The 15,020-nt window shown below is 51.2% G+C and overlaps 1 protein-coding gene across 3 annotated transcripts in view; it reads right to left on the reverse strand.

Annotated features, from left to right (window-relative positions):
* Window positions 1–15,020, reverse strand: part of NTRK3 (neurotrophic receptor tyrosine kinase 3) — a 382,091-nt gene that overhangs the window by 64,553 nt on the left and 302,518 nt on the right. For all 3 annotated transcript variants that reach the window (XM_041751778.1, XM_041751779.1, XM_041751780.1), the window contains one exon: window positions 1,153–1,283. In XM_041751778.1, the coding sequence (XP_041607712.1) occupies window positions 1,153–1,283 (131 nt within the window). The remainder of the gene's footprint in view (window positions 1–1,152; window positions 1,284–15,020) is intronic.

Below are 15,020 nucleotides of genomic sequence, written 5' to 3' on the forward strand. Positions count from 1 at the left end.
GGATTGTAATGGACAGCATATGGCCCTCAAAGCGAAAGATATTTACTATCTGTCCCTTTCAGAGAAAAAGTTCAGCACCCCCTATCCCAGATGGTACGTGCAATCTTGGCAGGTCTTATGTCACATGTCTAAGTACATCCAATAAAACCAACATCGAGAATAACGGTGGTAATAGAACCAAGTAGCAACTATTCCTTCTTGAACATCTCCTATGTCATCGGGAGGTGGTGGGGTGGGAGCGCTCGGTGCTAAGGGGGAGACCCTTTTGAGTCCAGCTGAGACTCCTCAGTGGGGAGCAGTAATCCCCTGCTCTCAGCCCACAACTCCAGGCCGAATTCGCCCTGCCCTCGGAGGCTTTCCTGCCGCAGCCGCGGAGGCCACCCCATGCTCCAGGGCAGGGCTCCTGAGACCCGTGGGTGCCTCAGCGAGGCTACCCGGCTGTCGTCTGTACAGATCACATTCAAAGAATTGTCCAGCGCTGACTTACGGGAGAAGCTGTTCGCTGCTGGTTGAAGTAGGGGCAGGGGGAACTGGGAGCAGCAATCTCTTCTCTACTGCCCCATGCAATTCGGCTCCAGCGGCAGATCTGCACAGCTGGCTCAGCTAGACAAAAGCCCTGGGGTCACTGGGCCCATCTAAGTGGCTGCCAGGAGGCAGTTACCCTCAGACGTGCTGCCCCTTGGGCTCTGAACTTGGATCCCTCGGGGGCTGTAAGAAATTTTTCCAACTTCACTCACTAGTCTCCCTGTGAGAGACTGACCGTTCCCCAGCCTTCTCCTTCTATTCCCAGTGATATGTGCTGTCCTTAAGCAGGGCCTCCCAGGGCCTCCTTGAGCTGTCACTCTTCACTCAACTCTATTCTGAGAAATGTCCGGTGACTTTCTAGGCACGGACAGCATATCCTGCAGAGTCACTGAGGAGGCAGGAGGGCAGCTGGGGACAGGGATGAGCCAGGCTGCTCCTCCAGCTGCACCCCAGGCACACCCGGGCCCAGATGCTGCAGCTCTGCACTTCCGAAGCCAGAGGACACTTCACTGATCTCAGAGCGAAGGCCCCTGATTGCATCTGAAATGGATTGAGCCTCTCCTTCCTGTTCCCCAGCCCTCAGCAACCCCGCCTCCTTCCTGGGGCCTGAAGACCTCCAGGATTTACCTTCACAGCCACGAGCATCTTGTCCTTGGTTGGGCTGAGGTTGTAGCACTCGGCCAGGAAGACCTTCCCAAAGGCTCCCTCGCCCAGTTCCCGCTTCAACACGATGTCCCTCCTCTTAATGTGCTGCACATCTGTAAGAGGGGGACAGAGGGGAGAGCAGCCAGTCAGTCTGAGGTACGCGTCCTCATTACAGTGGGGAGTGCTGCTTCGGAGTCCATGGCATGGAGACGCAGACCCAGCCACGAACTCCAACTCAGTCATGGAAACAGGCATTGCACTGTGGTTTGAGTCTGACCCAGAACCAAATCAATCTCGGCTCTGCCCAGGACTCGCCCTTAACCTGTCTAAACTCCAGCTGCCTCGGCTGGAAAACAGAGTCAACAGGAGTTAACACACAGGATTCTGCAGCAATTAGCTAGAGTTGCTGGAGAGTGTGTATGTAAAGGGCAGTCTCAACAGCTACTGGCACAGGAATCCCCTGGGCATCCTGCAAGTTCTGACTCAGGAGGTCTGAGAACCTGCACTTCTAATAACTCTCAGCTGATGCCCGTGTGCCGTGGGCCAATGGAGGGCACTTTGAACAGTGACATTGGAATCCCAGCTCCACCTCCTTGCTAGTTTTTTCAGCTTCAGAAAGTTATTTCAGACCAGAACTTCAATGTTCTCATCTGTAAAATGGGATTAACACCAATACCTTCCTAGCTGAGTTCTTGTGCCGATTAAATGAGAGAATCCACTTGAAGAGTTTGGCCCAGCGCCTGGAACAATCTAACCACACACACACACACACACAGACACACACACACATTCAGGCACACACACAGACACACACTGGCTCTTGTTATACAATAATGGCTGTCACAGTCCTAGCACAGTGTCTGGTTTGTGATGGAGATTACTAAGTGGGAGCTAAAATTATCTGGGGGAAGCATCTACTTAACAAATCCCTCTCTTCTGAAAGACCAATGAGATCATGAAAGCCAAGGCCAGAGACCGCCCCGGAACCACGGTCTATGCAGAGAAGAGTTGCCACCGCCTCAGCTAATTCAGCAAACTAATTAAAGTCCGTCTGCCAGGAGAAAGCAAAGACGTGACCTCAGCCGTCCACTCTTATTGGAAAGAATGCTCTGGAGGAACAGTACAAGCAGCGGGCTGGTGATGAAAGGAGCAAGCCTGGAGTTTGCTCACTGACCTTCCCAGTAATTGTGCAACAGGCAGAAGCCCACCACACACCTGCAGTAACATTACGAAGAGCGTTGCAGAGTCTGGAAAGAGGACGGTCTCCAATGATCTTGTCAAAAACTGAAAACTGGGGCAGCCTGGGTGGCCCAGCGGTTTAGCGCCGCCTTCAGCCCAGGGCCTGATCCTGGGGCCCCGGGATCGAATCCCACGTCGGGCTCCCTGCGTGGAGCCTGCTTCTCCCTCTGCCTGTGTCTCTGCCTCTCTCTCTCTGTGTCTCTCATGAATAAATAAATAAAATCTTAAAAAAAAAAAAAACTAAGAACAAAAAAACCCTGAAAACTGGAGACAGAGGACCACAGCAGGCCAACTGTCCCCATGAGCGACATGACACAACAGACAGGTGTGGCTGCAAGGCTTTGGTGTTTCGATAGGCTCAGGAAATCTATTCTTTTTACAACACACTATACAAATCTTCTGTTTGTTTGTTTTTCTATCAGAGTTTCTGGTATCCCCACCGTGTCCCAGATGACCTGCCGGCAAGGATCTGTGGGAGGAAGCATTTGCAGACCATTTTTCTCTCCGCCCAGCAAGTCAGACCTGCAGGCTCCCTGTGGCTGGTGGCTGCTCCTCACGGGCCATGTGACTGCCAGGTGGTGGCCATACACTGCAGGGCTTTGCCCCAGTCTTTACAACAAAGGAATTAAAAATCGGTTCCCCTCTTTACGCCCTGTGTCACTATTTCTTAGCCTACGAGGAATGGGATTTGTTGGCCTTGAAGGGGAAGGCTAAAGAGTCTCCCACTGAGAGAAAATGGGAGGTCAGGACCTCTCAGGGGAGGCCATCTGCTCTTTGCTGCATAATCATTCCCAGGTGACTAGTGATGATGCACGGGGTCCTACAAGGTGAGCATCCTGGCATGGCCGCGGAGTGCAGATGGGCTGAGAAGCAGCTTTGTGAGGCCAAGTCCACGCCTCTGAATACGCAGGGACTGGTGAGGAATGAGGAGTCAGGGGCACCTGGATGAAGCCCTGGATCCTCCTCACAGTATGCACTTGGGCACCTCAACAAAACATCTTAGGACTCAGTTTCCCCATCTGTAAAAGGGGAGTGAAAAGATAACACAGGTTCTACTTACCAACTATGTGAGCCACAAAGGCAAACCATGAAGGTTTGTAATTCCTCAAGTCCTCTTACATGTCGGTGTGTTCTGCTGTTTGCATCATTGTGGATATTATTTTACAAGAAAGGGAAACAAGGGCCAAGTCAGAAGTCCCCACCTGGTGGCTGAGACAGGACTAGAATCCAGAGCATCAAGACATGCCAGAGTAGTCAAACCACTAGGGGACAAGCTCCCTTTGGCCCTAGATCCCACCCCAACACCAATCTCCCCCAGCACTGTAAGAGGGCAGTGTCATTCTCAAACTTGAGCTGCAATAGAATCATCCAGAAGGCTTGTGGGGCACCTGGGTGGCCCAGTGATTGAGTGTCTGCCTTTGGCTCGGGTTGTGATCCCTGGGTCCTAGGATTGGGTCCTGATTTGGGCTCCCTGCAAGGAGTCTGCTTCTCCCTCTGCCTATGTCTCTGCCTCTCTCTCTCTCTCTGTGTCATTCATGAGTCAGTAAACATAACCTTTAAAAAAATAAAACACTGCTGGGCCCTTCTCCCAGAGATTCCCATTCACAAGGTCCAAGTTGGGGCATTTGATGAGCATTTGCCTTTCTTGCGAGTTCCCAAGTAATGCTGCCACTGCTAGTTCGAGCACCCTAATTTGAGAACAACTGGAATGGGATGGCATTGGTAGGGGAGGAATTAGCCAGTCCTTAACAGACAGTCCTATGCCCACAAATGTTTATTCATTCACCTGAAGGCCCGTGATCCTAGACTTACTGGAGGCTTCATCTTCCCACCTAGCTTCAAGGCCTAGGCTGAGTCAAAGTTCCTCTCAGGGCCTCAACTGCTCATCCATGTGATGAAGATCATGCCTCCCTCACCTTCTGATGTTCTGGATGCATCCCCACAAAGGCAAAGTAATGGTATATGAATCCCTGGATCCCTTAGTTCAACTCCAGGCTGAGTGATCTCATCAGCCCCCTCAACTCTTCTACTCCCAGTTACTGTGAGTGCAGAATGAGGATAGAGGGACACAGGAATTCCATGCAGAGTGGGCTCTGTTCAGCTGTCAGTCCTGGGCCATGTCTTAGAGCCCATTAGCTCCGTCCCTCCCTCAGCAGCAAGAATCATAGGCCCTGAGAGGTTCAGACAAGTCAAGCGGAGGCAGCAAACAGTGGGCCATTTCTCAACCCCCACTCTGTATCCCAGGACTTGAGAGCCTGGTGGCAGCAGCAGACCCCCAATCATGGGAGGAAGGGAGTATTAACACCTGTGAGCCTTGAACATAGCAGGGGTTAGGAAGGCGGGGGGAGGTAACCGTGTTCCTAGGAACTCTTCTCTCTGCAAGCATGAAGGAGAAGCCTCCAGGGGACCAAAGTGTCTTTCCCAAATCTCCAAAGGGATTTTTTTGTAAAGATTTTATTTATTTATTCATGAGTGACACACACAGAGAGACAGAGACACAGGCAGAAGGAGATGCAGGCTCCCTGCGGGAAGCCTAATGCAGGACTCTATCCCAGGACCCTGGGATCATGACCTGAGTCAAAGGCAGATGCTCAACTACTGAGCCACCCAGGTGCCCCTGCAAAGGGGTCTTTTTCAGAGACTCGGAAACACCCAATTGCTCAGAATCAAATAGGCCTGGCTCACTCCAGTTGTCTTCAGGGAGAAGTATTTTGAGAGCGATACCTGAGCTCAGTCTACAAAGGGAATGGTGACATCTAGAAAGGGCAGCAGGAGGAATGGAAAATAAATACAGATTCTATTCCACCATAAATCTTCCCCCCCCCCCCCAAAAAAAAAATCTTCCCTCAGGAGAGAACAACAACCCCAGTTCTGGGGATGAGAAGCTCCGCACGGCAACTGGGGGGCTTTGGCAAAGAGAGGCTGGGAATGGGCCAAATACATGAGGTGAATCACTTCCATGTGGCTGGCTCCATGTACTGACAAGACTCTAGACTCTGAAATACCATCGGAGCAGCTGCTTTCCCTGAACCTAAGTAGGAAGAAGGAGGGCAAAGGGAAGTTCATCTGTGGCCAACCCTACTCCTTCATCAATATTCACTTCTGATGGTAACCACAAGAGACAAGGATTATTGTGCCCCTTTCACAGATGAGAAAATGGAGGTAGGAGTAAGTCTCTTAAGTTCGCAGGGTCAGAGCATGGCCAAAGAAGGCTCCTCTCCTTTATATGGCTACCAAGCTCATGTTCCTTCCATTACTTGGGATGGCCTTTCTTCCGTCCTCCCTTAATCTGTGGCTACCAAGACCAATCAGTACCCAGAAGGCCAACCCTCCATCTTCCCCTTCTTCCAGCCCTGTCTGACTTCTCTTACTCTATTCCTCCTGGGACTCTATCGTCCAAGGGAAAAGGAAGGAGCATCTTCCCAGAGGCCCTGGAGGAGAAGGGTGTGGGAGGAAAGGGTGCTGTTCAGGCCCTGGGGAATGGCAGGAGTGAGTTCTCAATTCTGACGTCCTCTTGTCTATTGGGGCCTCTTTCTATACTTATTTTTAGCTCACACAGTGCTGCTCAGAGCTGCCTCTGGTGAAGCCATTTGACCCACATGCCAGAAAGTGATGGATTCTCCTAGGAGGAGAGGGCATCAATCTCCTTTTACTGCCTGGCTGGCTGGCCCAGCAGAGTCTGGGTCACAGGGCTCAGACGCTGGGACACTGGAAGGGGAGGAGGAGGAAGAGGGACACACTGCCCAGGCCGTGGGAACACCTCCCAATCTCTAGGGAGGAGGGGCTGCTGCAGAGAGCCAGGGGCCAGTGGCCAGGAGAAGTGGTTTTGGGGGATGACAGGGCTCCTGGCACTTTCTATCCTGACTCTTCCGTAGCTCCTTTCTTCAATACAGCCTCCACTTAGGCTCTGCCAGAGGAAGCTATCCAAGGAGTTCCTCTTTCCCGCAGGACAACCAGTTTATCAGACAAAATAGAACAAGGATTTCTGTTTCTGTTACCACTCCATGAATTTTCTGTACCAAGGACCAAGATAATTATACCATATGTATGGGATTCACCTCTGCAAGGTCTTCCAGGCCTGGAGCAAGCCTGACCTAGGGCAGAATCACTAATCCCAGGAGGTCGCAGCCACCTCCATACAGGAGACCTCGGAGCCTGCAGGCAGGCTGTGGTCATCCCCTCGTCCTCCCCGTGTTCACCTAAGCTGCCTGGCCCAGAGCCTTCTGTGACCTGCACAGGTCCAGTGGACACACAGACATGGCTGGAGACGTAGGTGACCACTGTCAGCCTCACCTCCATGTTCTGGGAAAACAGGGCTGTGCCAGGCATAAACTGCTCAGTGCTGCTGACCAGGTGTGAAGCGGAAGCATAAAATTCATGGGAAACCAGTGTGGCTGAGAAATGGAGGATTTGGGAAAACAGACAGCTTGTATCTGAACTCTGACCCTGCTGCTCACTGTGCTGTATCCACCCTCGGGCTGAAGGTGCTTGTCTGTAGAATGGGTATGTGAATTGTCGGAGCTGTCAGGAGGACAGATGTAAACCTTCTGGATCAGAAAGGTCATTGGAACTATCTGAAACATAACACAAGTGTGTTCCTTCCTTCCTACATGATTTTCATTTACTGTGAACAAAAGAGTGACTTGGAAAGAAACCTGAAGAAGGGGTCAAGATAGTCTCCTGCAATGAAATGGCTAAGGCTGTTCTGGTGGGGGGGAGCCAGCACCAACTCAGGGGGCCGCCGGCAGCCTGTCCACACCTGCCACCACGATGACCAACATCCTCCCTCTTCGGAGTCCAAAATAGTTTGCGGGAGGAGGTTGGTCAGACAATGCAATAAAGACATTGAAGGCAGAGACAGCCACCTACTAAAGATTACTATTGATCAGTAAGAAAGAAAAAAACAAAACAAAACAAAACAAACAGATTTCCCAGGGTCGGTGGTTATAAATAATGGTGGTCCCGACTCTGCTATGTGTCAAGCAGCAAAGTCAATGCGTCAAAGCTGGCAGGCTCCCTGAGTCAGACCCAGAATGTCTTCACAGAAGTCTACTAGCCCCTTTGGTGCTTTGGCTGATGACTGTCCTAGGAGACCGCCCTAAGAGACCATCCTTCCCAGAAGGCTGTTTCCTAAGGGACTTGGAAGCAGGTCTTCCCAGCACCCCTAAGGGCTGGCAGGGTGCTCTCTTGGCTGAGGCCTAAAGGGCTGTCCTGGCCACCCTGCCTTCCCTTCTCACCTGGCCTGCTATCATACTCCATGCCTAACTTGGTCCCTGCCTCATTGCTGAGACCTCTTTGGTCTTTCCCCAGAGCCTCTGACACCCTGCACTTCTCTCTGAGCTTATTGTTATCCCCTGGTGCCCTTGTTAATAATGCAAATAAGTACCATTGAGAGAGCACACACCGTGAGCCAGGCACCGTGTTAAGTGCTCAGCATCTGCGCCATCTCATTCCTCCTCCCAGCTGTCTTAAACATAAGTGCTGCCAAAGTTCAAGGTGATAAAGCCACTTGCCTCAAGGTCACCCAGCCATTAGAGATGGCCCATCACGCTCTAGGGTCCAGTAAAAAGAGTCTGTGCCACTCTGCTCCCTATCACTCATGACAGCCCCCTCGCCTCTGCCACTCCTACCCCCATGGAAGGCGCTGCTTTTTGAACTGGCAACAGAACACTGTGGAAACCAATCACATCTATCAGGACAGGGAGAGAACCATTTCTGATGGAACCCACTCTTGCCACCATTGGTCATCACCACCTGAGCTCAACATGAGCAGTGAGGACTGCCTCTGGAGATGAGGATGGTACCAGAAGGTAGAAATGCAAGGCCCCGATGCCTCACAAAGAAGAGAGGGTCTCCACAGCCTTGGAACTCTCACGTGACAAGGTGAGTCCTTGAGGGCACCTGTGTGCCAGGAGGAAGGGGGAGATTCTTGGCAGGAAAGGGAGGAAGAAGGAACAAGATAAAGAAGGGAGGATCTCTGAGAAGTGTGTGTTTTCTTTGCACTAGCCAGACCCGAGGGTCTCAGGTTGCCAAAAATACTCAGAAGAAAACATCAATCCAATACCGCACATTTAATTACACATAAAATGGAATGTCTTTAAATGGAAGAATAACATTCCCAGAGCTCCAACTGTGGGTGTTTGAAGTGGCAGGAGGGAGACCGAGGGCCAGCTCTGAGTCTTTGAGGGGGAAGGAGACTGCCGAGAGAGGGCAGGACTCCGGCTTTTGCTAGAGGTAAGAATTTCTGCCTGCCCTGCCAGATGTGCCCTCCCTGCTTCTCTCCGCCCCACTGGCTACATCTTGCTTCCTGCCGAGGGGTGGCAGGGTTGACTGGAATTAATCCCCGCCCCCTCCGGTATTTCACCAGAGCAGAGCTGGGTAAGCATGCACCCTTGCCAGCTTCGGACGTGCTGCAGGGGTCTGCAACCAACCCAGTCAGCCCTCTGCGCAGATGGAAGAGCAGAGCATGGCCAACCCATCCTGGTCAACCACTCTTGCACAGCCATCCCTGGATGATTCCCAGGCTAGGAAAACAAGACGACCTCTTGAGTTCATCTCAAGGATCTTTGTGTAAGAAATGACATTTCAAAGGCTGGAGAGCCAATTGGGGAACGCTGCAGAATTGGTTCTTGGAGGCCTGGAACTTAGCATGTGCCCCCCATTTCTCACCAGATGGGGGTAACCATGATATGGAGAAGGACTCCACTGTCTGCTGCTGCGGCTGTCCTGGGGTGAGGCTGACTCAGGGTTGTAATAACTGAAGTTTCTGCTGGCCAGTCCGTGTCCCACCCCAAGGCTCCTCTAGCAGGATTGGGGCTCCCCCCCCCCAGTTTGAGGGCTTTGGCAAAGGGAGCTGGCAGGTGCTCAAGTCAGACACCCATGCTGTGTGTTGTTAAATATACATTGGGCCCCAGCACAGGGCACAACACAGAGCAGGTACTCACTAAATATTTGACGAATGAACGAATGGATGAGAACTCTCTGAATCACTGCTAGGGACCCGAGTGAGAAGAACACTACAGAGAGGGAGGAAGAAGGGAGGCTGAGGGAGCAGTAAAAAGAAAGGAAAGATGAGTGAGAATGGGAAAGGATCCAGAAAGTTCCAAAGAGCAGTCTTATTTATGTCCTGGCTTCAAGTCGGGCCCCAGGAACCAGGACCACATTGAACCAGGACAGCTCTGAGGCCCACATCCTGACCCTCCCTCCCAGCACTCGGGTCTTCTAAACAGTTTGCCCTTGTGGTCTCCTGTGACCAAGCTTGACGCGCACCAGGCATCCATGCAGTGGCACGTGTGCGCCTCGAGGCCAGGGGTAGCGGGCTAGGACTCCAAGACGCCGTGTTCCCACTGAGATGAATAAATAAATAAGACACCCTGCTGTTTCTGGAAGCGGAGGAGAGAGAGGATCAGCAGAGGACTGTCTGTTCTGGGGTGATTTCCAACTCACGTTTCCTGACACAAGAAGTTCAGAGAGTGAGAGGGAAGTTCAGATGTGTCTCCCCCGCCCCCCACAGGTGCTACCCCTTGGAGCTCGACCCCGGAGCTGGGGCATCTATGAACATCCGAGGCCCTCACCCACCCTGCCTTCTGTACCCACTTCCTTCATCTACGTGTCACGTTGGACCTTCCCAGGGTGACAGGACCCCTCTGGCTCTCATTAAGCATCGACTGCCCAAGCTGAGAGTGCAGAGCAAAGGAACTCCCTAAGGAAAGCATCTGGAATTGAGCAGCTAGGTGCTGAAAGATGAACCTCAGGCTACAACTGGAAATCTGTCCCTCCAGTAACTTGCGTGGCTCCCCATTCTCTCCCCCTCCTCTGGCCTGGATGTTTTCTTTCCAACTTGACGGTGACAAACTCTCATTCCAAATGCCCATACAAGGGGCTCATTCTGCATCTCGGTCTCCCCAGAGGCTCTTCTTCGCCAGCAGCTGTTCTGTCCTCTCAACCCTGGCATCTAACTCTGTCTCCCAAGTCCTTCCTGGGACACTGTGGCTTTTCACCAGCAAACACAGAGCAGAATGTGTTCAAGGCTGTACCTTCCAGCTCTGTATCTCAAGGCCAGGATGCAGACAGCCAGGCACCGTGGAGCCAGGAGGATACACCTTCACACAGAAATCTTGGGATCAGGAAGCAGAAATGCCTGGATAACTACCGGGTGAACCAGAGGAGGAGGACCAGAGGACCAGGCACCCACTCACAGCACATGCCATCAGCCATGAAGACTACCAGCTCCCTCAGATCCAGGGGGAAAAGGGACCCCACCAGGCAATGGAGAGAGGAATGGGCATTAAAAGATTTATACTGGCAGAGGCAACAAAATATCCAAATGCACAAAAACAAGTACAAAAGAAGATGAAAGGGACAAGAAGGAGGCCTTCTTTTCCATAAGCACCAGTGTTAAGAGCCAGAGCATAGTTTTGGAATAAGGGAAAAGTGGGTAGGAATTCAGGTCGAATAACATATCTTAGGAGGCAGAATGGGGTAATTTTCCGAGCCACCCTCAAGCTTCAGTGTTTTCATGAGTGAAATTAAGAAAACACCCCACTCACTGTCATGAGGGTTCGGTGAAATTCTGTGTGTAGAGTAACCCGTCTGAAGTGTGTAAATATGTATTAATAATGGCTACAAAGCTTCACAAAGTAATGCACCAGGTCTTTCCTCTCACTAGCCCCCTACTCAAACTTTCCATGATCTTCTCTGATTACCTAATCTCTTTGATCCTTAATTTCCTCAGCTGTTAAACAGAAATAGTAAAAAAAATAAAAAAAAATAAAAAAAAATAAAGTGCCTATTTCACCGTGTTGTGGTATCTTTAAATGCACAGGTGTTGAATGCTTAGAACAACATATTAGCCCATGGCAGTAATGCCTTGGGGTGGGGTGGGGCTGGGGAGTGTCTCTGGTATGCTATTTGAGAACTCTGATAACCTGGCCCAAATCCCCAGGCTTTTTTCCCCTCATAAATTCCCTGCATACATGCAAAAAATAGGTCCAACAGATGGAGGGCTGTGGGTTCACTGTCCTGTGAGCTCACCTCATGGATTCATGCCCATGCGTTTTTATCAACACCGTTCTTCCATCTGGGTACCCTTCCCTAGCTTCCACCAGGAGAAAGCCCATACCCCAAGTGCAACTCCAATTCCAGTTTCTCCATAAGATCTCCCAATCTTCTCCAAGATCTCACTATCCCCCAGCCTGTCTGTGCCTATTGCAGAAACAGGTGTCCTGGGACCCTCCTCTGCCTACTTTGCTTTTCCCGTCCATAAACTCAGCTCACCCCAGGGGGCTCACAGAAAAGCAGTTCAGCATATGCTTGATACCTCACAGGAGAGAGTGTATGACATGAGCAAAGGCCACCATGAGACTTTTTTTTTTTACTATATACGCTGGGTATATTGAGACTTAGGACCTTGTGTTATTTGCACGAAGAAGCCCAGCCCTTAGATCTCCCACATTAACCAGCTGCAAAAGGTTGCTGCTATCTCGTGGCCTGAAAAAGTGTGTTTGCTCTCATTCTTTCCCCCAGCAGTGAACTCAGTGAAGATTTTAGTTTAGACAACCCTAGGAAGTGAGCAGGTAACCCAGTGAGGCCATGGGATCCTATCTTAGGGCCCCAGGAGGCCTTTCTTTAGGAAGGGTCAACTTCAATTCTTCCTGAAGCACGAGGCAGGACTCTAGCACCAAGAGAGAAGGTAAACTGGGGTTCTCAAGGGAAGGGAAGGCAGGACACTCAGACCTTGGGAATTTAGAAAGGCAGATCCCCGTATGGGGCCCTCGGGGTCTCTCAAGAAAGACTCATCTTTCCTGTATGCAGGGTTGAAACTCAGGACATAACTGGGACCTTCTAGGACATACCTGTGCCCTCTTTGAGGGAGCTTTCATTCTGGAGACAGCAGGAGACGCCTCTCAGGTGGCTTTGGTCACCCTGCTTCCTGTCTCCCCCCAGCCATGCAGAGGGGTTGTGGTGATAAACTTCACCTGCTGATCCCCACATCCCCCACCCCCCCTTGCCCGAGGGGCTGACAGCTTCCTCGGTCCTCCCAGCTCAGCCCAGCTCCCACAGGCTTCCTTCCTGGCTCCCTCAACACAAAATGCCCTTTGCTGCCGGCTCACCACAAGCCCACCCCTTGATTCCTGGCCAGATTTCCCTTTACCTGACCACACCTGTTCTACCAGACTGTTGGAGAGCCCTGAAACCCACCTCCACAGACAGAGGAGGCTGTTGGGGGCCCAGGGAGTCAGTGGCTGGGCCCCTTCCAAGGGGATGTTCCCATTTCCAGCTCCCACTCCCAGAGCTGAGACATCTGCCAGGCACCTCCCCCTCTCCAGGCCTCTTGCTCTGGTCCTCCCTCTCTTCGGCCTTGTATCTGATGGGTTCAAGGTCGGAGGCCAGAACCCATGGGGCCCCGCCACGCAGGCCCTTGGCGTGGGCAGCCTGAGCTCAGCGCAGCCAGCAGATTCGTTCCGCACGGCCTCCACAATCCCGGATCCGAGCCTCCCCTGTCGCAGCCCGCTCGCCCTGCCAGGTGTTTTCCCACCACATCCTCTGAGCTGACTTCCAAGAGTTCCCCCACACCAGATGTTAAACGCACTGGCCGGTGGTTTCCTGGCCTGTCTCCTGAACCTCCCCCTGTCCTGAAATTCCACCCAAAAAACCCCCCAAAACAGCAAAACAAAGAAAAAATTGGAATTGGTAGAATGCTTGGTGCCCCACTTGACCCCTGGAATCCCTCCATGGGCTTGGTGGCTCAAATTAGGTTGATCGAAGTTCCTCATGTTCTAAGCTGCCTCTAGGGCATTAGTAAAGTCACCAGCCACATTTACATGGTGTCTTGGATCAGAAGATCATACTTTCTAGCTCTTTTGGTGCCAAAAGAAATGGGGCCACATAGATGTTTGGGATTTGAATGATGTCTCACTAGTCCTTTGGAAGATCCCAGAAATCGGGGGTCAAATGGCTGTAAGGCCCAAAATTAGGAGGGAAGAAGTCTTCATTGAACATCATTAGATCTGTGTTGCTGACAAATGGCCAGCTCCTGTTGTTGGGTCAGGACACTCTTGGGTAGTCCCCAAAACATCAAGATGGGACATGAGGCTCAAGTCCTAGAGAAATTCACATAAAACATTCTCAGGAGCCCGATGAGAAGCCATGCTCCCATCCCCTGCAGGTGGGCCCCAGCTCCCCCTTCCCGCTGGCCTTGGGGACCTCTCCCCTGTCATTCTTCAAAAGAGATTGTTGCTTGATGTAGTGACCTCCACACAGTGGAACTCTGTCCACTGTGGTCATCTTTACCACAGTCCACTGCAACCTCCCTCTCCTGACGTTTACCCACCCCTTTCTCCATTCACCCTTGGAGAACAAACTCTTCCAATCCCCTTGCCCACCTGCCCCTGCCCAGGTGGGTCATTGTCCTTCATCACTGGCCTGCTCTTAACTGCTTTCTTGCAGCTGCCCTGCTCCTGTCTGACCTTTTCAATCTGTGTACTTTCTTTTTCTCTGAAACAGATCTTCACTGCTGGCTCCTCAGGCAGGTATGAAAGGCTCCTTGAACCCCTCCCTACCCCAACCCCCGTCCCCAACACAAAGCACAAGCAGGGCCTACAGGTCTGGGCTGCCATCCTTCTCCCTGCCAGCCCCTGGAGAGGCCAGTCCTTGTGCATGGCCTGACCCATTTTCCCATTTTCAGCACAGAAAGTGCAGAAGCTGAATGAGCAGGTGGTAAGGCTTGCCCCTGCCCCCCACCCTGGAAATGTGTCTTATGTTGGTTACACATGGATGTCATCCTGTCTAACTTTTCCATATCTATGAGATGCGGAATCGAACATATGTGAATCTCCAGTTACTCTGGGTCATGAGTTAGGCGGGATGATTTAGGGAATCCAAGTTATAAAATCAGGAAGGAATTAAGTATTTGGATTGAAGACTGTTTGTGGGGGAAAAAAAATGGGAAAAAAAAAAACCTTATCTGCAACAGAGCAGAATCACTTGATAAATGTCTCCTTGAAATGAGAAGACCCCAAAAAAGTCTCTAGAAGGCCAGTGTTTGGTAAATTGAATTTGTTGCATAGTGCTCATGATTACTCATTTAACATGTGAAAAGCCATGGCATGCTCTCCACCTGGTGTGCGGTCTCTTCTGTTTTACTTTAGTGGATGTTAGAAATAAACAGATTAATAAATAAAAGCATCTATTACTACATAAGTTCCCGACAGCCACAGGGATTTCAGGGGGTCTGAATTGTTTTATAACAAATTTTACTGCTCGAGCACTATTCCTTTGTCATAGATTTTTCAGGAATGGGGTAGGAAGAACAAACCGCAAGATGATAACAGGGTTCTGCCCCTGTGGGCAGGGAAGAGCCAGAGGTGGAGAGGCATTTCTTATGCCAGGATGGCCAAACACCCCAGAGTTGGCATCAGACACTTGCACCTCTACTACTGACTAGCTGTGTGACACTGGGCATGTTACTTAACCTCTCGGAGACAACATCTGTTCTGATTGAGCGTGATCCCCCTCAGATGTTTGTAAGCGAATGCGATGACATCAGTCTGTAAACCTCTGAGCACAGTGACAGGCATCCAGTGAGCCTAAGACTCAGATTTATTTCTACT

This window comes from Vulpes lagopus, chromosome 4 (genome assembly GCF_018345385.1).
Source record: "Vulpes lagopus strain Blue_001 chromosome 4, ASM1834538v1, whole genome shotgun sequence".
NCBI lineage: Eukaryota > Metazoa > Chordata > Mammalia > Carnivora > Canidae > Vulpes > Vulpes lagopus.